General features: G+C 42.0%; 1 protein-coding gene across 4 annotated transcripts in view; it reads right to left on the minus strand.

The window, feature by feature from the left end:
• Positions 1-4,871: 4,871 nt before the first annotated feature.
• Positions 4,872-23,507, minus strand: part of LOC115468278 (E3 ubiquitin-protein ligase TRIM39-like) — a 36,769-nt gene continuing 18,133 nt past the window's right edge. The window contains exons 3-8 of one of the 4 annotated variants that reach the window (XM_030199871.1): positions 16,738-16,968; positions 11,909-11,931; positions 11,101-11,210; positions 8,408-8,413; positions 7,483-7,512; positions 4,872-5,500 (exon numbers count right to left, since the gene is read on the minus strand). In XM_030199871.1, the coding sequence (XP_030055731.1) occupies positions 4,974-5,500; positions 7,483-7,512; positions 8,408-8,413; positions 11,101-11,210; positions 11,909-11,931; positions 16,738-16,968 (927 nt within the window). In that variant the 3' untranslated portion in view covers positions 4,872-4,973. The remainder of the gene's footprint in view (positions 5,501-7,482; positions 7,513-8,407; positions 8,414-11,100; positions 11,211-11,908; positions 11,932-16,737; positions 16,969-23,507) is intronic. The other 3 variants (XM_030199870.1, XM_030199869.1, XM_030199868.1) reach the window with 3 other exon arrangements.

The following is a 23,507-nucleotide window of genomic DNA, read 5'->3' on the forward strand; positions in this document are numbered from 1 at the left end:
TCAACTTGGAGAACCACCAGAGCCATTAAAGTTTTTGTTACATTTGTACCCTGCACTTTCCCACTCATGGCAGGCTCAATGCGGCTTACATGGGGCAATGGAGGGTTGTGACTTGCTCAGAGTCACAAGGAGCTGCCTGTGCCTGAAGTGGGAATCGAACTCAGTTCCTCAGTTCCCCAGGACCAAAGTCCACCACCCTAACCACTAGGCCACTCCTCCACTGTTGCTACTATTTGAGATTCTACATGGAATGTTGCTATTCCACTAGCAACATTCCATGGAGAAGTCGGCCCTTGCAGATCACCAATGTGGCCGCGCAGGCTTCTGCTTCTGTGAGTCTGACGTCCTGCACATATTCCATGTAGAAGTCAGCCCTTGCAGATCACCAATGTGGCCGCGCAGGCTTCTGCTTCTGTGAGTCTGACGTCCTGCACATACGTGCAGGACGTCAGACTCACAGAAACAGAAGCCTGCGCAGCCTTCTATATGGAATGTTGCTAGTGGAATAGCAACATTCCATGTAGAATCTCCAATAGTAGCAACATTCCATGTAGAATCTCCAATAGTATCTATTTTATTTTTGTTACATTTGTACCCTGCGCTTTCCCACTCATGGCAGGCTCAATGCTGCTTACATGGGGCAATGGAGGGTTACGTGACTTGCCCAGAGTCACAAGGAGCTGCCTGTGCCTGAAGTGGGAATCAAACTCAGTTCCTCAGTTCCCCAGGACCAAAGTCCACCACCCTAACCACTAGGCCACTCCTCCACTCTTTGCTTGCCGGATATACCGCCGAATCAAAGCATTTCCTATCTAACATCAGGAAATACAACTCATGCTTCCAAATGACGTCGTCCGGCGCAGAAACCATAACAGCTCAATTCATGCCAACTTTCAAAGTGAAAGGACAAATTTATCATAAAGTCAGCTCCCTGCTTCCGTTCTCAGATGGTCAACATAAATTCCTCCAAATGTATTTCATCGGTGATGGCAATGATGAATTGAATGTACGCTGCGGAATTTCTACCGGCATAAAAAGTTCTTGCGGCCAACAACAAAGACGTCTATGAACTTAACAATATTATTCAGTCTAACATTCAAAGCAAGCCACTCACATACAAGTCCGTCGACACTGTTCTGGAAGCAGATGAAGCGGTTAATTATCCAACAGAATTTTTGAATTCACTCGATCTTCCAGGGATGCCACCGCACATACTGCAATTGAAAATCGGCGTGCCAATTATCATGTTGCGAAATATCAACCAGCCAAAGCTTTGCAACGGCACGCGGCTTGCAGTAAAAAAATTAATGAGCAATGTCGTAGAAGCAACAATCTTGACAGGACCTTTCAAAGGTGAAGATGTCCTCATTCCTCGCATTCCTATCATTCCAACGGATATGCCATTTCAATTGAAGAGATTGCAATTCCCAATTCGATTGGCGTTTGCAATCACCATCAGGGCCAATCTTTACAATTCTGCGGTTTAGATCAACACACGGATTGCTTCTCACATGGACAATTATATGTTGCATGCTCTAGAGTCTGCAAACCAGACAATCTCTATATCTGCACACACAATGGAACAACAGAAAATATTGTATACCCACAAGCATTGTGAAATTAAACATATTAGAAACGAGCGCTTCCTCTTTTCTTGCTTTTCCATTTAACCAGACTGAGGCACAGCAATGCGTGGCCGGGTAGAGCTAGTACTTTAATGAAAAGATTTAACTATAATATTATAAGTGTTTCGGGCTTCTGCAGATGAGAACAGAGCCCATGGGGATGGGGTGGGGACGGGACAGAACCTGCATGGACGGGATGGAGATGGGGTCTGCGGGGACGGAAACAGAACCCACAGAGACGGGGTAGGGACAGGGACAATTATGTCCCCGTGTCATTCGGTATTCTGAATGTCTATGGAAGATCTTATAAATACAGAACACAGTTATCAATGTGTAAGTCAGAGCTCTTCCATTAAAGAATTCAAATCAATGAATCCTACGGGTCTGAATGGGAAGATCGAATGGACGCATTTCCTTTGATATACGGAATGGACTTTTATTTTGATCTTCATTCATTAATGTGGGTATGCCTTTTGCTGCTTGAAGAATTGTGATTGGATACTGATGACAGCGTGTGACGTCACAGTTTGTACTTATAGGACCGCCATGTTTAAATACTCCTGCCCTTCATGCTACCGTCGGCATTTTTGAACGGATTGTAAGCAGAGTCAGTATGAAATAGATTGATTTTTTGTAGAAATTTTATAAATATTTAAGCTTTTTTCTCCCCCCTTTTGCACAGGATTTATGACCGATGAACTGGTTGATTGAATGGCTGTGGTCCTGAAGCAGCGCAATGTGAAACGGGACCCGTTGACCACAGTTGAATCACGGTCTGGGAGGAGAAAGTCTGCAGTTAGCCGAAGTTAAGTAAAAAAAATTTTATAGCTTACTCGGCAAAGTGGCTTTGTTATTCAGCATTAAGAAAAAGAACTTTTCAAAAAAATGTTTTCAAATGAGGAGGTTTTTAGAAACGCCTATGAGGATGAATATGTAGCCTTCACCCCATTTACATCTGTGGGAGGGGCTTGTTTTGAGGCGTTTTCCTCCTTTAATGGAAGAGCTCTGACTTACACATTGATAACTGTGTTCTGTATTTATAAGCGCCTCTCCTCTGTCAAACCCTTAAGCTCAGTCTCCACGGGGGCATGATCTGATGTGGAAATGGACCCAACATGTGAATCGGCCACTTGATCCCATAATTGGCGGCTACACCACACCATGTCAATTCTTGTGTAAGTATTCTGAGAATGTGAATAAGACCGCTGGCTTGGGTGCTTAAGCCTCCAGACATCCACTAAATCTAAGTTGGAGACAAGTGATTTTAACTGTGCACAGTGGGCCAAGGACATATCGACCAACCCCTTTGAATGATCCATTGAAGTCATACTAGTATTAAAATCCCCACCCAGTATCATCCCCCCCTTTCTGAAACTGGAAGAGTTCCTTATGTATCCGGGTAAAAAATTCTCCCTGTCCTGAGTTAGGAGCATATATATTTACTATGGTCACCTCCTTGCCATACAACTGACCCCTAATCGCCAGGCAGCTTCCCAGAGCATCCCTGTATACTTTCTCTGTTACAAATGGAATATGTTTACGAATGTAAATCACTAATCCTCCCACCTTACCCCCTCTAGCATCAAAGTGTATGATACAGTCACTATATCCCCGATGTTTAAGTAAATGTGCATCCCTCTTTTGAATGTGTGTTTCCTGCAGTAATATAATATCCCAATTAAGTTTCTGCAATTCCCAATGTATCAAACTTCGTTTCAGTGGGGAATTCATCCCACTAACATTCCGTGACCCAATGTGTAAACCCTTTTCCAGCCGTTTTTTTGTCGCCATCGCTTCTCTTCTCTCTGCCCTCGGAACCGCCACTCTCGGGGGGGTTGGGAACCGGGAAATAGCGCTGATTTCTTCGCTGCCCCGACGGAGCTATGGATTCAGGCTTCCATCTCCGATGGTGACGTCACTTCCTCCCCAGTTCAGTTGTTTTGAATATCGACCAGTCAAAATGTGGACAGAAATTTAACGGAGAACATTCAGAATATAACTATGACAAGGGAAGTACTACTAGTTCTATTGTTAGGTTTCACAGTCTACTGTTTTTTAAGTTTACTCATTTATTGTATTCAGTTTATTCTTGGTTATTTTACTATTGTTATGCTGTTAACATACTTGTATGTTTTCTGTTAAACTGTACCTGCTGTACAGCGCCTTGGCTGAATCTCTTCATAAAGCCAGTTAATAAATCCAAATAAATAAGTAAGTTGTGGCTCTGTCCAAACTCTGACCCTGGACTGCCCGTAACCTAGATGGTTAGGGAATGGCTGGTTAGCAGCAAGTTTCAGTGACATTACCCAGTTGATTACCATTGAATATCAATAGCCTGCCAGCTGATGGTGTTTAAGAATCTGCTGCCTGATTAAATGCCTTTGAATTTATATATTAATATCACTCTGCCCATTGAGGACCCTATGTGGGTATGTGCATATGGTGTGTGTGCCCTGGCCCGTCTTCTGGTAGGCAGGGTTGCACTTAACTACAGGTGAAGGTACAGACTCTGAATTTTCAAAGGAAAGTCTATCAGTTTTCTTTTAAAAAACAGCTTGCAGGTCCCACAGAAATTCTAGAAATGACCCCCAAATTACAATGAACCCCTAACCCAAAAGAGCTTACAATCTGTATTAATGTATCCACATACAAACCTTATGGGCAGAGTAATATGTACAAAGTGTGCCCCCTCAGACAGTGAGGGTCTCCTAGAAACATATCTGGAAAGGAAGACTGACAAGCAGAAAACCGGGTAGAAAATAGCTTTTATTCTTAATGTTCCCACTGTTTCAGTATTTGTGACAGATCACGAAAGAGTGAGATTTAACACAAATTACATACAAGTACAATGAGTCCCTGCCCTACTGAGCTTACTGTCTCACTTAATATACCTCTTGGTTATTGATAGATCAGTAGATTTTTGTGTTATTCACTATTTATTCACAATCTTATACCATCGGCTGCTTTCACTATGTCATTGAAAACCCTCTTTACATTTATAGGCTCTAAACCCATGTCTGCCACTCTCACTGTTAAACTGAAACCTCACATTCAAAGGCTCTGATCTCATCTCTGTCCCTCATATTATACTACAATTTCATGTTTCAAACTTGCTTCCATCTTCAAACTATAATATTTCTGTAGCAGTGATTGGTTTGAACGTGTTTAACACAAATCTGTAAAATCTTCCACCTCTCACACTCCTGCCACAGACTTCAGATTAAGGAAATATATCAGGAAAGAAGCAGAGCTTCCCAGATTTATTTGTACATAAGAGTTTGATAACATAACTACAAATTGTCAAGCAGAGAGAGAGAGTCTGGGAATGTTAATCCTGAGTCCTGCTGTTTAATTCCAGGCTGGTACCTGGCGGATTCTTAAAGGAAATTCAGAATTAGTCCAGAAGAAAGGTCGGAGTTTCCCTGTGAAGGTATCGGTGAAGGTGAAGAGATGAGATTTATCACCTGCATCATAAAACGAGACCTTTCCTGCCTCATAGTCCAGCAGAATCCCCACTGCCCGGGGGATCACACTTAGGGGGAGCTCGGTCTCAGGGGAGGTGAGGGCCCAGCATCTCTGTTTATTCCACAGCTCCACTGTCCAGAATCCTTCCCCAGGTGACAGTGTGATCCTCCCCTTCCTCCTCACAGAGTCTTTACACACTCCCAATGTCCAGTAACTCACATCCCCCACCTCCACCTCCCAGTAACGTCTCCCTGAGGTGAAGCCCTCACTCCCCAGCACATAGGGATAAGTATCAAATCTCTCAGCAGTGTTCGGTACATTCTGTTTTGTGACTCCCCATACGACAGTTTTCCGATCTTGAGACAGGACAAGATTAGGATGAGCAGTTTCAGGATCCAGAGTCACATTTACTGCAGAGAGAGGAGACACATTAATAAACATGAGCAGACATTTCTCATTAGCTTATCACACACCCACCACTAACCCTCATTGGCTCCTCACACACAGAGCTCTAACCCTCATTGGCTGCTCCTGCACCTACCTCTAACTCTCATTTGCTGGTTCTTCAGTCAATCACTTTTTCTATGACAGGAACTCTAATATTGGATATTGTCACCCTCCTGCCTCATAGATTTGACTCAAGACATGGGATGACATCAAAACATCAAAGCCAATGAGGTTAATCTCTGTTTCCCCTCCCCCACTCAGCCGTCATCCCCATACTCTCAAAACAAAGCAAACAATGAGCTGATGCTTCCTCCTTGTCGTTCTTTATTGTTGTTGCCATTTTCATTTGATCTCACTTACATTTTCAAATATGCCATCTTGTGCAGCATACGGATGTACACAGAGGATGTATAATAACGGAGATGGGCAGAGTAGTAATTTGTTATAAATTGTAATTAGTGTGTCATTTGGAGGGGCCGGTTTTAGGGACACCCTAGCACTGCTGAAAATTAGTGATTAGACAAAGAGTGGGAGTCTTTGGTATCCATGGTCAACCTTCCACTGATTCTCCGTGGGGCATTTGAGTTCTCCACCTCAGGCGGATACTTCTGAAAATTAGTGCTTAGCACAAACAAATGATTTACCTGGCCAGGAGCCATTTTCAGCCGGTTAAATTGCTTTGACTATCAACCCCTGAGTGTTTTGAAAACAAAAATCTGAGTAATAAAATAACTTCTTCCAACTGGCTCAATCTGTCCTCCTTTTTCTGGAGCCCTATGGAAACCCTAATGATATCTCCATCTCCCTCACCCTAGGTCCAGTGTTGTTATCCCATTCCAGGAGAGACACAGCCCACGGCACCAGGTGTTTCAAAGTTTCAGAATTTTCCAGAAGATGAAGGCTGAGACCAGTCTGTTGTTTGCTTTAAATTTGAATGTACAGTCCATTCTCAGCAACCTATGCAGCACCCACAAAGTTCTATGCATGAAGAAATATAAAGACTGGATCGTTGAAGAAGAGTTAGAGTTCCATAACTGTTCCCATAGTTTATCTACAATAGGCTGTTGTATGTCGTTAACCTGTACACTTAGCAGGGGACGTATTTAAGAGATGCTTATATATGTAAGAAGCAGTATGACCCGAATGCTGGAGCCTCAAATTGAAATGAATAAGCTCAGGGATTTGAGATAATAGCTGAATGTGTAACTTACTTTTCGTTAAAATGGAACTAATCTGCAGCCAATGATAAAACTGAGCGTCCGGCAGCGAAAATTCAACTTTCAGATCTGAGAAAGATTTCCATGACTGATTTAGATGAATCAGATCTTTCAGGGCCCAGAGGCTTGTTTTTTTATGAATTCTAAAGTTGGGATTATTCCATATGGACATATAAGACGTAACAGACCAAGGAATACGCAAAGACTTGTCTAAGAGCAACAATAACTTATGGGTAGTGTTGATGATCGGGTTAGAGGTAATGCTTTTAGGAAGGCGCATGCCAATTAAATACGAATGCACTAGTGGATCAATAATGGATTGTTCGAAGATCTTTAAATGCCTTAAAACTAGGGGCTTTGGCTGCCATTTTCGTTATATATCTCCATTTGCCAGCCTGTCTGTAAAACAAGCCAGTCTCATCAAAATTGAAAAGTCCTTGGACTGTCACAGACTGCTGAGTGGGAGTCATTCACTCCCTTATGGAAGTTTCGGAGGTGACCTGAGAAAACGGGAGTCTCCCAATGAATGTGGAAAACTTGCCAGGTCTGAACCAGAGGGATCACTCCCTGACCCTGATCAGGGGAAACACACATTGTCTTCTCTATCACAGGGGTGAAAATGATCCCTAACACTGGCTGTAGGTGTCGGTATAGCAAAATCACAGTCAAAGGACACATTAGTGGATTTGATGGTTTGGTATAATTAGTTATATATCAGATTCAGTTACCTGTATAGCTGCCAAATTCTATCCACCAATCTGCATTAAAAAAAAAAGATGAACAATGATCAGATCTCAGAGAAGAGAAATAAGTACAATGATATAAAAAATACATTAGGGGTGGACAGTGATTACAAATTTTAATCGTGCAATTAAGTGCTCTTAATCACAGCATTTTGGCCATTAAAGAATAAGGTTTCAAACAGTTTTCACCACAACCCGCATTTACTTGTACAGTAGGGCTCGTGCTCAGCGTTGCCTCAAACTCCTTGTCTCCCCTGCACAGCGATCGCGCTCAGCAGATACTTGAGTCACGCAATGCAGGAAGTTGAGGAAGTCTTGTGGTTTCAAGTCTCAAGAGACCTTCCCCAACTTTCTGGACCATGCAGCGGGAGAGAAGGGAGTTTGGGGCAGCTCCGAGGAAGGAGAAAAAATCCTGAGCCCTGCTGTAGAGGTAAGCGTGGGGGAGGGGTGGGTCAGCATTAAAAAAAACAGGCAGCATCACAAAACATGTTATTCATTAAAATATTAATGCATTAATAGCGTTATTAATGTGTTAATTGCCCACCCCTAAAATATATATGTTTCTAACTGACTAAAACTTACCAAATCCAGCAGGATGTGATTTTATTTTGTAAAAAAAAACAATAAAGAGAGAGAGAAATGTTAGAGATTTTGAATTATCAAAATGTCCTTCAATGATCTTATAATTACATTCATACATAAGAACTGCCATCCAGGGAAAGACTGAAGGTCCATCAAGCCCAGTATCCTGTTTCCAACAGTGGTGAATCCAGGTCACAAGTACCTGGGAAGATCCCAAAAGAGTAAAACACATTTTCTGCTGCTTATTCCAGGAATAAGTTTATGAAATAGTAAACACATGACTTCCAGGATGCAATGCAGCAAAATAAAACAAGCTTTGCCTTATCACCCATTCCTTCTTCAGGTGATACTCAAACAGGAGTGACAATAGACAACACAAGGTCATTGTTGCTTTGGGCAGAACTGATGGTACAGCTGTTATAAAGTAAGAACGTGACATCATCCAGCCCATATTCAGCCCACAGCAGTCAGCATTTTTTAATGTTTAAATCATGTTGTATCATCAAGTGGTAACAGAAGAGGGGCAAATGAGATCCTTTGAAGAACTGCAGACACAATTTACCCTCAAACTACGGGATCGTTTCCATTACTGGCAGTTGACTCACTATGTAAAAAGTTTGCCTTGGGAATGCCTCACAGAGGATGTGCAGGAGGAACTTGCATCGGCATACTCCCTGCAGTCCCAGGGTAGAGTGTCATTGTCCATGAATCATCGGCATCTAAAAGACAGGACAGAAGAACCGGACTACCAGTTGCTGACTAGGCAGTGGAACATGGACTTAGACACAATCTTGCTACCAATTATAATACAGGAGTATATCAACAAGATCCAAAAAGCCTCCAAGATGGTTCAATACAGCGAAATGGAATACAAATTTGCAATGAGGGCATATATCCCTCCAAGGAGAGCCTTTCATATGGGAATATCCCCGGATGGTGCTTGCCCTAAGTGTGGGACGCAGGGGGCGACACTTGGACATATGTTTTGGTCATGCCCCAACATCCAAAAATTTTGGACAATACTTACCCAGTCGATTTCACAGATGTGGGGTGCTACTTGTAAGAAGGGACCACAGATGTTATTTGGAAAGCCCATGCTGGTGCGCCCGATTCCGACAGGGTTCAAGGGATTTACTCATAGAGCCATAATGATTGCAAAAAAAGTTATACTTACTGAGTGGATTACAAATAAAACTCCAACCTTGCAGCAATGGCGTAGTTTGATGATAGACTACATGAAGTTTGAAAAGCAATTGACAGACTATAAAAGTGAACGAAGATTTACAGAAAAGGACTTTTATCGGATTTGGACTGCCTTCTGGCAAACTATTCCCTTAGGGGGAAGAGGCCGGATCCTGAATTTGTAACAGAACTGCTTGGACAACCCAGTACAAATTGATCTGCTAAGAACACAAGAACATAAGGGAGGGTGGAAGTGGGAGGGAAGGGGGGGAGGGGGTGGAGATAGGAAACTAGGCACCAATAGGAAAGATTTCACAGGAGAATAAAAAGGGACATTGGAAATAGGTTGTAGGTTATGGCAGATTAGAAGTTTATGTTAGCAAAATTAAGAGATAGTTGAAGCTATAAATATCTTGTTTATGCTAGACATGAAAACTGTTTAGAGCCTATTTCTGAATATGATATGGAACTTTCTGTGAAAATCAATAAATAAATTTAAACATAAATCATGTTGTATTAATTGTAATGCAAAATCCACAAAAACATATGAATCCAGTCATATAAACAACAACCATGTTCCCACACCAAACCATTCCCTTTTTCACTCCCCCCACTTTAAGCAACCATAATAATGAGAAAAAGACTGCATAATTAGTGTGATATTGACTGGAAAATACGCTAGTTTTTTCCTATTTTTTATATGCAATATTTTGTTCATTATGTGACTTCAGCCTTATGCATTATTTACTATGTGACGGGTGCTGCTCTTTTCCCATTTGTTCCCAGATGTTCCTTTGTAGTTTAAGTGTTGGAGGGAGAGTTTTCTTTTGTGAGTGTGTCAGTAGCTGGTAAAAGTGGGACTCTCACTTCAGCAATTGGTGTAATTTTTGATTGTTTTTAAATTCCATTTATTTTGTAATTCCTCTTTTTGCATTATAAACCATTGGCTGTGCCGCTCAGCTGGTGTATTCTATTTATTTATACACACTGTTTATACTTATTCATCATTTGTACTTGGTGCTGAAATTGGTGGGACAAGACACCAGCTTGTTGTTTTCTTGAAGTTGTTATATACAATGAGCATATTCATGTCTTACTGCTAATTTCATTTTTGGTGCGCGTCGTAAAAATAATTTTTATTTTTGAACGCGCGCATTGGACGCTTGCCAAGTGGCATTTGACACATGTAGGTCATTACTACCCGGTTACCGCATGAGACTTTAGCACTAGGTCAATGGCTGGCGGTAAGGTCTCAGACCCAAAATGGACGCATGACAATTTTCATTTTGCACAACACGCGTCTACACTATATTTGTTTGGTTTGATGGTTTGTTGGCAACAGGTCATTTTAGATATTTGACGCTTTTTTTGTCCAGCCGCCTTAGTGTCTTTCATGTTTTGTATTATTTTTTATATTATGGCTCTGCTGCTTCCAAAAGTACAAAGACTAGGGGACACTCAAGGAAGTTACATGGAAATACTTTTAAAACAAATAGGAGGAAATAATTTTTCCCTCAACGAATACTTAAGCTCTGGAACTCATTGCCGGAGAAGGTGGTAACAGCAGTTAGTGTATCTGGCTTTAAAAAAGGTTTGGACAAATTCCTGGAAGAAAAGTCCATAGTCAGCTATTGAGACAGACATGGGAAGCAACTGCTTAACCTGGGATTTGTAGTATGAAGTGTTGCCACGATTTGGGTTTCTGCCAGGTACTTGTGACCTAGATTGGCCACTGTTTAGAAAACAGGAAACTGGGATGGATGGACCATTGGTCTGACCTGGTATGGCTACTCTTATGTTCTTATGACAAAGCAAATTAAAAAGTGATCAATTCCTCACCTCCAAATTTTGTAATCCATTTCTTCAGCTGCTGAGGGAAGCTCAATTGGAAACCCAGTTTCAGATCAGTAGAAACAGCCTCTGGTACCGGAAACGTCATTTTCTGACACCTATGGGTTAGAGAGTGACGGTGATTATTCTGGGAGAAGTTCACGCCCAGGGGATAGAGATGTGAACAGTGGAAGGAATAAGATATACCATGAGCAATCAGTTCTCTGTGGTTATGGGACTCATTTTTGAAACAGGAAAACATTCAAAATGCCCAAATCACTATTTTTGAAACCCATTTTTAAAGATTTTGCTATGCAGTTCATCGGCACTACATTCAAAAAATGGCACAAAGTGGCATTTGGACATTTTACTCTGTTACGGACAGAGCAGAGACTTTCACCAGCACCTCCTTCTGCACTAGGGTTGAGGGGCAGCAAAACTGACAGGGTAGAGGTGGAAAGAAGATTCATTGGTGGGGAATGAAGAGAGGATTCTGGGAGAGCCAAATAGGTGAGGACAGGAAGAGAGGAGATATCCGGGAGGTTGGTGGGAGAGAAGTTCTGGCAGTACAGAGATGAAAAAGAGAGAGTCAGGGGGAAGGGAGGTTAGGTCTGTAATTCTCCTCCCCTCTCCTCCATCTCTTCCCCTTCATTTCTCAGTGCTTCCTCCCTCCACACCTTAACTCTCCCTCTCCTCACACAATCCCACCTCCCTCTCTCCCATTCTCAATCTCAATTCTCACCAATCGATTAATTCCCTTCTTCCTCACTCAAAATCCATCCAGCCACATAGAAAAGAGCAGAAAACTAACTTCTACCTGCTCAGGGCGTCCTTCACATCCTAGAGGGAAATGAGAAAGAGAATATTTCTAGTTAGATTTCACAGTTTATGAGAACACATTATACATTAGCATACTCTACTCACAACTCTGCTATTCTTAATACCACTTTGTATTTGTTCTTTACCGACTTGGCAAACGGCTATGTAAGCCACATTCAGCCTGCATATAGGTAACAAATAAATAAATAAATACATTTCTACCAGAGGGATAATCCTGCACAATTTCAGCCTCAGGAATGGACTAACTACATCTTTAAAAAATGAGAAATGTTTACCCACAGTTTTTAGGCTGTAGAACATGAAAAACATCAACATTGTGAAAAAGTTGCATAGTCCCTCTCTACTGACCCTACAGTATACAAAACTTTCGAAAATGAAAGTTGCCCAATTTACCCCTCCAAACTTTTATAGCCTTTATCTCTGTTATTTATGTAATCCCCTGGAATTAATAGAAGGGCAGACTGACAGTGGTCGGGACCCCCGGGCAGTAAGGGTCTTCAGGGCACCCCCAGCCACTGCTCCCACCACCTCCCTCATGCACATCACAGCCCCCCCATCGCTGCAATTGCTGCCCCCTCCCACACACTACATACAGTCCCTCACATGTCACCTAGAATTTCTTGGCACATAGGAAAATGTGGGAGAACCACTGAAGAAACTAATGCCGAGTTGTCCAATAAACAAATATGAAAAGCCAAGTAAAATAAATAGTTGGGCAATAGACCCTGGTTATACGAAAGTTGTTTCATGTGGTTGTAAAAATGTTATATTATTGGATGTTAAATGATGGAGTGGACCCAGGTCCAAGGTATTAAGTGGGTCAAAGTTATACTGTTGGGGATAAGCATTGGAAAAATGGAAGTATATGAATATATTATGTTGCCCAATTATGATACATTGTTAAATAAAGGTTGGAAATGGCAGAAACGGGAAAAATGTTGATGAAAAAATGGTTGAATAAAAATAAAAGTTTATTATTATCAAGTAAACTGTTCTCAATTGGATGGTATAATATTTAAGAGGTGTTATGAGGGTATCATTTTGGACTCTGGTGGACAGAGTATGACTGAGCAGGTTACCACTCTTGATTGACCCAGAATGTTCTGACCCATGATGTCTGGGGAAAAAAACAAGAAAAGAGTAAAATGGTAACCAGAATCCAGTTTGAACAGGTTGCCACCCTGTGGTTGTCTGGGTTTCCTGTTTATATTTGAAAGAGAAACTTAGTAATATGAGCACATAGTATGTTCATTATGAGGATTGACGATGTTGAAATGAAGTTATGTGTTGAATAAAACTGAATGATGTTATGTGGGGTTTGTGTTACTCCAGGTAAAGGGAGAACAAAACCTAAAGAAACCCCTTAAAGGCAAGGGATTGGTGGCTGGGGGGAGAGTGTAATCCCATTAGTTTGAGATTACTAGGAGAGTAAGTCCCTGTAGAGAGTCACTGGAGGGAGTGACTGGGAGGTCTCTGGGTGGAAGGAAGCCCAGCCCAAGGAAAATAGTTTTGAAATAAAATGCGGAGAGAGAGTGCCCTTGTACTTAAGAATGATGGGGGGGGGGGGGGGGGGGGGGGGGGGGTTGGAAGATTACAAGGAGATAGTGTTTGCCCTTTGGGGGGGAGGGGTTCTTTGGTTGCCTGATGGTCTCCTACCACTGACCTGGAGGAGCAAAGAGGAATCTCAGCTGAGAGAAGTAGACCACTAGGTGTAAAGGAGAGTTGTGGCTCACCAAGGAAGTAACTGTGAAGGAGGAGAGCTATGGGTGGGCAGTGGAGAGACCCAGCCCAGGAACATGGGATGAAAGCCAGAGATTGACCATTCAAGGATCAGGGTGGTGCCAACGCAAAGGGTCATCCAGCAGGGAGGTCAGGCCACATAGGGTCTAGACCTATACAACTGAGAGGAGCACAGTCTTTGGGAATCTTATTCTCAGGGATAGGCATGGACAGAAGCATTGTAAAAAGTGTATATAGTCCTGCTGAAGAGTATCTGTAAATAAATCCTGGAGAGGAGATACAGGAGTTCCCTTGAGGAATACCAGAAGGATTGTGGTTTTAGAAGACTTCCATTCAAAGTTGAAAAGTTCACACAGTTGGAAGTTCCTGTTTTGCAGAGTTGAAGAATAAACAGTTGAGTTTGCATGAACTGTTGACTCCCGAGCACTTGTTGAACTTAAAAGAGTATAACGTATCTATTAAAATTGCCAATTTCGCAGCCAGCCTTGTTCTCCACATTTTACAGTAGACTTGTTTTGGGGGGTTTGCAGGACATTTGTAACCCCACGTTTGGTACCTTTTCACTCAGTGAGCCAAATATAGATCATTAAAAACACATGACTTCTGTGTAGAACAAACACAGCAATTTACACCTTCTTTAGAGCAGGATGATTTCGCCATTTAAGCCCCATTAATTTATTTTAAAAGCTCTGTGTCATCTGTCACGGTCCCAGGCTTTAAACAAACAGTCATGGACTCTGGAACAACGTAAGCCTTTGGCCTACTGTAGACGAGCGGCAGCAGGAGGCAAAACCCCTCAACTAGGACTGGACTGACAAGCTTGGATTGGTTGGAACCAGATGCTGGAAAGGCCTTGGCTTGTCCGAACTGGAACCAGAGTCTGGAACAGACTGGGCTTGGCTGGACTGGAACCGGATTCTGGAACAAACTTGGCAGGAACAGGATTCTTAAACAAGCTTGATTGGAACAGGATTCAGGATTCTCAAACAAACAGGATACTCAGGATACTCGAACAAGCTTGACTGGAACAGGATACTGGAACAGGATTCAGGATTCTCGAAAAGTCTAGGCTGCAATGGAAGCTAAAAGCAAACAGGGCAGACAGAAGGACGGGAACTGGAGCTGAAGACAAACAGGGCAGACACAAGCAGGAAGGGAACTGGAGCTGAAGACAAACAGGGCAGACACAAGCAGGATACAAAGCTGACCCACACAGACAAACAACAGACTATGGCTGAAGGCTGAACCTAGCACACAAACAAACCGAGAAGAACAGAAGCAGAAGTGCACACAGGCACCCTAAACAAGGAATCAAAACAGAAGTGCCCATGGGCACACAGGCTATGAATAAAGCAACAAGAAATCAAGACAGAAGTGCCCACAGGCATACAGACTATGAACAAGGCAACAAGAAATCAATACAGAAGTGCCCTACAGGCACACAGACAATAAACAAAGCAACAAGAAATCAAGACAGAAGTGCCCACGGGCACACAGACTATGAACAAGGCAGAAGTGCTACACTGCACACAAACTAACCTGGAGACCTTTGGAATTGCAAAGGCCCTGAATGAAAGTCCACCACTTCCTTATAAAGGCCCTCACTAATGATGTCACAACTACAAGACAGAGGCAGGAAATACACTGAACACCAAAGTGAGGCTTGAAACACACAGGAAGTGGAAAACACTACAGGACAGAGGCAGGAAATTATTATTTATTTATTTATTGTATTTGTACCCCACATTTTCCCAACTTTTTGCAGGCTCAATGTGGCTTGCAGAGTATTGTTATGATAAAGTCGTTACATGATTTAAATACAGTCGATGATAAGCTGAGGTATAAGAGGAATTAGATGGAAAGGTGTTAAGTAAGGTCGTGTGAGAGGTGTTTTTTGGTGTACTTGGGTGGTTTAAGGAATGATTTGTTTCATTGAGGGTGACTTTTGTAGGCTTTGTTGAAGAGATGTGTTTTCAGAGCTTTGCGAAAGCTGGTTAGATTGTTCATGGTTTTCAGGGCCATGGGTAGTGCGTTCCAAGACTGTGTGCTGTTGTACGCAAAGGTAGTAGCATAAGCTTGTTTGTATTTCATTCCTTTACAGCTGAGGAAGTTCAGATTGAGGAATTTGCGTGCCGATCTTTTGGCGTTTCTGGGCGGTAAGTCCACTAGGTTTAACATATATAGTGGGGCATCTGCGTGAATGATTTTGTGTACGGTCGTGCAGATCTTGAACTCAATTCGTTCCTTAAGCAGGAGCCAGTGCAGTTTCTCTCTTAGGGGCTTCGCACTTTCATATTTAGGTTTTCCAAAAATGAGTCTGGCTGCGGTGTTCTGGGCTGTTTGGAGTTTTTTGATGGTCTGTTCTTTACAGCCTGCGTACAGAGCATTACAGTAGTCCAAGTGGCTTATTACTAATGACTGTACTAGGGTGCGGAAGATGTTTCTTGGGAAAAAAGGTTTATTCTTTTGAGTTTCCACATCGATTGGAACATTTTTTTCGTTGTATTCTTCACTTGGGTATCGAGAGTGAGGTTTCGATCAATAGTGACTCCAAGAATTTTCAGATTTTCTGAGATTGGAAGTGTGCAGTAGGGTGTGGTTATAGTGGGGTAGTTGTTTGTGTTGTATTGGGAAGTGAGAACTAGACATTGAGTTTTTCCTGCGTTAAGTTTTAACCGGAATGAGTCCACCCAAGAGTGCATGATCTGGAAGCTCTGGTTAATCTCGTTGGTTATTTCGTTTAAGTCACTTTTGAACGGGATACAGATCGTAACGTCATCGGCATATATGTAGGGGTTAAGGTTTTGATTGGCTGAACAACAAAGTGAGGCTTGGAACACACAGCAAGTGGGAAAGAACAGACAGGAGTCAGCTCAGAAGCTGACCATCTGGAAATAAGGTGAGTCAAAGAGGGGTCACGGCCACAATCGTGACACTCTGATGTGGTAAGTGCAGCTTTGAAAAATCAGCCCTCATTATTTTAAGATATTTTGATCTGCAACTTGAATTCCCTGATTCCTCCTGGCAGATCTGTATCTTCCTTAGAAATATATTTGCTAATCTCACCTTCAGTAACTCGTTGGCCGGCTGCTGACTCTTCTCCTCTATCTCGGTGATCAGCTGCATGAGGGAGGAACTTTGCTCTTCTAGCTGGGTCACATGTTCCGTGATTCTCTGGAGAATCTTCTTCTCGTCCTCCTCCAGTCTCGAAAGAAGGATCTGCTTCTCCTTATTCAGAAACTGGTGCAACTCTTCAAACTCGGACTCAACTATTTGTCTTTTCCTCTCTGTCTCACTCTGGATTAAACACGGAGAGATAATTCTCAGTAACACTAGAGTGATTTTGTTGCCCAGAGCTCTAGATTCAGGTCCTTCAATGAACAAGGAATCACCAGGGCCAGTACAAGTGTACTGAGCACCCTAGATTAATCGAGACTTGTACCTTCTCCCACCTAAACCCATATTCCAGAGTTCCAGTGTCTCCATTACTCTCTTATCAGTGGTGGCTCTGGTACAGCCTTCCTCCTCTCACCACCCACTCTTTTCCCAGCCTTCCTCTCTCACCATACCCAGAAGCTTATCCCCCTTTCACAATTTCCTCCATCCCCTGCCCAGCAACTCCCTCTGCCTCTCTCCCCATGTGCACTGTGCCCATCCCAGTACCACTGTTGTCCCCATATTGTTTCTAAGTGAGCAGAAGAGACGTTTCCCTCCTTTCCTATTCTTACCCCTTACCACAAGCAGCCTCCATTTTTGAATTCTAGTCACCATTTTTGACTCCTATCAATTATACCCTCTCAAAATGTAATAGCTCCAAGATAAAAAGGAGTAATAAGCCTCAGAATACTTGCCATATACCAAAAAAGGAATTTTTATCTATATCATGTGTGTCTGTGTGTCAACACTTATCTTAGTGGTGCAGATGCATCAAATGAACTTCTGACAGTGTCCACTGTTTTGATAGACTCCATCAGGGAAGAGTCTTGAACAAGACACTGAAACATACTTCATTATGACTCAGTGTTGAAAGACTATTTACATTTTGAGTGTTTATAACTGATCTGATATCGTTGTGATCCTAACTCACTTCTTTTTAGTTAGTTTATTACCATTTTTTCTGTCTCCGCCACCCTCACTGTGAAAAAGTACTTCCTGATGTTACTCCTAAGTTGAAAACCCTGTAACCTCAATTCGTTTACTCTACTTCTGATGCACTAAATAAGTTTACCTTAGAGGAAAGGAGGGAGACATTTAAATAATTGACAGGTATTAATATGCAAACAAATCTTTTCCAGAGACAGGGAAATGGTTGAACTAGACAACATGAATTGAGGTTACAAGGTGGTTGACTTAGGAGTAACGTTAAGAAGTCCTTTTTCACAAAGAGGGTAGGCGATGCCTGGAGCAACCTTCTGGGAGAGATGGTGGAGACAAACATGGTGATGGGATAAACACAAAAAAATTACTGTATGGAAAAAGGATGACATAAAAAGAAAACTTAGCAATGCTTAGACAGCAATTCCAGTAGTAGGGAAGGAAGGCCAGTGCTAGGCAGACTTCTATGGTCTGTGTCCCAAATATGGTAAAATAGGGCCAATTTCTACGATCTCTGTCCGAATTATAGAAAGACAGATCTAGATGGGCTGGAGTGGGCTTTGAGGTATCTTTTCTGTCTTTTAATCCGGAAGGTGAGCCCCGAACGCTGACAGTACTCGCTAACCTTCTTTATCTTCTTTTGAACGCAAGAGGGGATACTTAATTTTGTGCGTTCAAATGTTCTCTGTTTCTCTCTGTTACTTTATTTTCCTTCTCTCTCTTTCTCTCATACTCACCTGCCTCTCCCTGCCGCTACTTTCTGTCCTTCTGCCTCACACGGACACTGCCCACTTCAGGGGTATTGGGCACTATTGTTCTGTCCAATTTTCTTGTTCTTACCCCTGTCTTTTACCTACTCCTCTATCTTTTCTGTCTTCTTCCTTTGTTTTTTGCAGGTTCCCTTCTTTAGCTCTAAACTTGCACACTTTTTCTGACCCCTATCTTTCATATTCTTTTACCTTCTTGCTGTCTTCATGCACTGCGCTGAACTAACACACCTGCTTCCCTACATTTCTTCTCTCCTGTCCGTCTCTTTGATTTGCGTGATGTGCGCAAGAGTGTGCTTGTTGTGTGAATGAAGCATAACAACGAATCCAGGCGACTGCGATTTGGGTTTTGCTGTAAGCTTATTTCAATGTTCAAAATCTTTGGATTGGTCTTTATGCTAGCATTCTCGCTTAACAATCCTTAGAGATTGCGCATTTTCTGTTTCCAATCCCACCCTGTGTTCTGTCTTAATCCCTCCTTTTCAAATCCCTGTCCCCTTGTTCTCACTATGTATTCTGTTCTTTCTTCTTCTGTCGACCTTACTTTCCTCCCTAATCCCTTTTTCTGTTCTCCTTCATCCTAACTTCTTCTACCTATCTCTCCTATTAGTCCCCTGGGTCTTATTCCTGCTCTTTTCTTTTCTGTACAGTTTCTTTGATGTTCCCGTATCGGGGAATTTCCTTTACTCTAGGAGAACAGCACGCTTTCAAATTGCTCTCTCCCTTAAAATCCTTTTGAATTCTCTGTTCTTATAACCACTCTTCAAAACTGACAGACAGCCCCCACCTTTTCACATCTGCTATTGCCTTCACTCTGTGTGTGCGACAGTTATCCACGAGATTCTTTTTACGTCTCGGGACTGTCCCTCCTCATTTTTTTCCTATTGGAAACAGTAATTACGGTGTTCAGCTTTGTAGCTGCTTACCGTCGTCCAACTGCTGTTTTCCTCTTATCTAATCAGTTCCTTCAGTCTTCTGAACTATGCTTTCTCTCTAACCACTCAGCCCACACCCCCCCTTCCTGTCCACACTTTTCTCGGCTCTTTTTCATAGTGCAGCATGAATAACTGCGTAGTATCTCTTATTTCGTTCTTTTTCCTTTTGCATCTTTGTGTGTGTCTTTGCACTCTGTCTGCCGTCTCTGCTTTTCTTATTTCTCATTTCCACCTGTCAAAATCTTTATTATTTACTGCGTAGTTCAACTGATTGCTCTTTTTCACAGCTGTTCAGTCCTGTGCTCTCACCCCACCCCCATAGCCATTTTTCTTTCCTTAAGTCCAATCTGAATCCCTTCCTCCACAACATTTTGTTCTTGTCCCCCTTTTTCTGCCACAATAATCCTCCCTGCCCTCCTCTCTGATGCTCTACCGACTCCTACACTATATGTCTGTGGTCCGTGTAAAATTTATAAGGCTGTGGCCCGCACGGTACCAATTGGGGTAACTTGATACCTTACATACACCTTTTTGGCTTCTTGTGCAAACCAGAAATCATTTTTTTATTTTTTGATTTCCTAGAAAACTTTTCTTTTTCCTTCTCAGTCCCATGTGGTGTGAGTTTTGATTCTCTTTCCAGAACCAAGCTTATTACATTACTAGTAAATATATACTCCCTCTTGGGCTTCGAATCTGCCTTTGTAAATCTATTTAAACTTGCCCGAAGAGGTGTAAGTTCTAAACCCCTTTTTCTCACATTTTTTTAATATCCTTATCCAGGCTTCCGTAACTGCCATTTCTTTCTGTAGCTTTTAAAGGTTTTCCCTAACAAGTGCTGTAGTTCACTATCTCAAGGACATGAGAATCTGGGAAGATTGCCCACTTTAGCTGCCTTATCAGTCCAGCACTGCTTTGGCAGAGGAGGCTCTACAGTTCACTTTTAAAAGCTAAGAAAGTGATTTTTTTTTTCTCTCCCCCTTTTCCGTTCGTTTTAGTCCTTGTTCTATGCTGAAGTGGTACAACAGTCATTTACACAGGTATTCTTTTTAACCTCTCACTGTCTATCCTCTGTCAACTGTATTGCTCCTAAATCCATCTTTTTCATATCTTTCAAATCCGGTTTCCCCTCGAAATTGGTGGACTTATGCAAGGGTCCTTCCCTTAACGCCGAGGAGATTATCTGATTCTCTGGTTGTCTCCCACTCCCCAAAATTGCTGAACTTTTGGGCGTTGCCCTCTATTTTATTTCATTTCCCTTAAATAATACACCGTCTGATATTCTAATGCTTTCTCATTCTGTCTCTGAGCCATGATTTTAACTCCGAGACAGGTTTTTCTTTCTTTTTGTACTGCAATTGACAGCTTGCTAGACCTTATTGTGCTACACCATGTGCTTACAAAGTGTTAAAAGGGTATCTTTCCTTCAAACATACATTATTTGACTTTCCCCTTTAAAAACCGGCTTTCTTCTTCTTTGTCCTAGTGGCCCCCCCCATGACTTATACGGTAAATGGTATTACTCACTTCCTAGATATATATCTTAATAGTCCACTATAATGTATTTCTTGCTGAATGCTTAACCGGCAATATTTTAGGAAGGCTGTTGCATATTTTGTTTTATTGTTCTATTTAAATGATATCATATTGTGCTTGTGTTCTATGACACAGGGGTTTAGCGTGGTTTCCAAGGCATATTAGATACAGACTCTTTCTTGTAAAAATATTTGTGCTCAAATCTTCATAACTTTTACTTCCGTGATGGCTGCGCTGGTCCGCTGCTTATCTATAATCTTTACATGTTTATAACACTAATCTTATCAGCCATACAAGAAAACATTAAGCTACGTATACCAAAACTGTTCCTTCCTGTTCTGCTTTACCACCTTCAAGCTTTCTTTTCATATTTTGCTGTGTGGCAACCTTAGTATACACTGTAAAGTTCAGGTGCCTCACCCGAAGAGCTTACATGTTTTTTCCCCTTAAAATAATTTTTTTCTTGCTACTTCTGGATTAGATTTCAGAGGTTCTTTCTAGGAACATGCCATATTTATTATTTCCTTTTCCCTTCTTTCTCCTTTATTTCTTAATATTTTTTTTTTTTCCTCTCTCTACTTTATTGTACTAGTGTCATGCAATTAACTTTGATACCGATGTCTGGGACTTACATGCATTGAAGGGGATCCTTCAATGGATAACGGCATCTTATTTATTAGGGGCAGACTTCCATTCCATTTTTGGAATGGCCTGCGGTTTCGGCATTATTGCCCACCTATGAGTTACCTGTATAAATGAGCGCGGGATTAATAAAGAGACGTCTAATAACTTTCGTTGCGATTGTATACAAGGTGACTCGGGCGTATCTAAATTCTTAAATTTTGGTTGTTTGAATTGAGCAGAATCTTCAGTCTAAAATTTTAGCTGTATATTTAAAATATCCGGTGGAGGTTAGTCGAATTGAGCGGAAACTTCATTAGAATAGAGCAGAATCTTCCTAACCAGCGAAAATCCATGGGGTATCTGTTCTCCGAGTTCAGGGAACTAGTTTCGCAGTTTCCTGCGCACTTTCAGGGGTAGTAGTCTCCCCTCCTTTGAGGGTTCCACCATTGGAGCGAATCATGGCCAATGGAGCTGACTCTTGGCAGCTGGTAGAGTAGAATCCTAGTTGTAGGAAGCCTACCCTGGGGAAACAGTTTTTTATTTTTACGTAGGATACATAAATAAGCAGATACTAGGCATTTATTTATTTATATACTGACATACCACTTGCTCATACCTAATTTCTTACATATTCCTTTCATCTTTGCTACTATTGTTCGTCTGTGATTCTAATGTGCGGCAAAAGCATTGAGCTTTCCGCCAATTAGTAATTTATATTTTAGGTTCCATTTCTGGGACGCTCTTGAAGACGCGTGAGTATAAAGGTGTTTTCTGTACGCATGATGCATGTTTTCGTTTAAATAATTTCCCTTTGCACATTTTTTTATATATATTTATAGAGGCACGTATTATAATTCTTTGAACTAGGATCCAACTTGAGATTTCTTTTGCCATTTTACACTGCACACCTATGTGGATTGTTTTCCCCTTATTTTTAATTCCATTATGTCCACTCAGTCCTCCACTAGCCCCCTGGAAAGAGTTCTCAACTTTTTCCCCGCTGATAAAAAAGACCTTTCCCGTTTATGTCAAACCTGGCATACCGTTTGGTCCGCCAGAGACCCGGGACTGGAATGGCCAACAAAGGGCTCATTTGATCAGGGTAAGCTCCAAGCCTTGGTCTGCTATAATGAATCCAACAAAACAGGAAAATCTAGGGAGAAGCATTTAGCTGCTATTAATAAATTTATACTTATTGCACAACACCAGCATGACAGAGCCCTAGCGAAGTCTGATTGCGATCAAGCCCCTTGCCAAGAGGCAATAACACCTACGGCCCCTCCGCCTTATGACAATAACGGTCGAAATCAGGGCCCACGGCCCTACCGCCCAGACCGTAGAGTTGATTACCCTGAAGAAAGAGGTCGTCGCTCTCAACCCCAGCGAGGTCCCCCAAGGGGCCCTCTTGGAGATACTAGGCGACAACGAGACTATCGTTCCTGGCCTAGCCCTGATCGCTATCCTGATGTGCTCTGTTATCGCTGCCAACAATACGGTCATTATGCTGCTGAATGTCTTCAGACACAGCCATATAGATTTAGAAAACCGCAGGTCCGTCAAAATCCCCCAGAATGCCAGTCATTCCCTTTGTGGAACCCGGATCAACGCCGTCCGCAGTGACCACTGATCTAGGGATCAATATTGCCCACCCCATAATGACTAGACGGTACCCCGAACCCGATTTGATTTTGTTGCTCTCAGTTACCCATACTACTCAGCTACTTAGTAGTATCCAGAAACCATTTCTCTGTATATGTATTGGTGTGATGTTTCTGTTTATATTACAGGTGACATGTCTTCATCTTATATTTTTCGAGGTTTAATTTCAAGTGTATATTTATGGTACCATACAAATGACCTAACTGAGTCAGCAAGTTATTTA

This window comes from Microcaecilia unicolor, chromosome 4, assembly GCF_901765095.1.
Source record: "Microcaecilia unicolor chromosome 4, aMicUni1.1, whole genome shotgun sequence".
Classification (NCBI taxonomy): domain Eukaryota; kingdom Metazoa; phylum Chordata; class Amphibia; order Gymnophiona; family Siphonopidae; genus Microcaecilia; species Microcaecilia unicolor.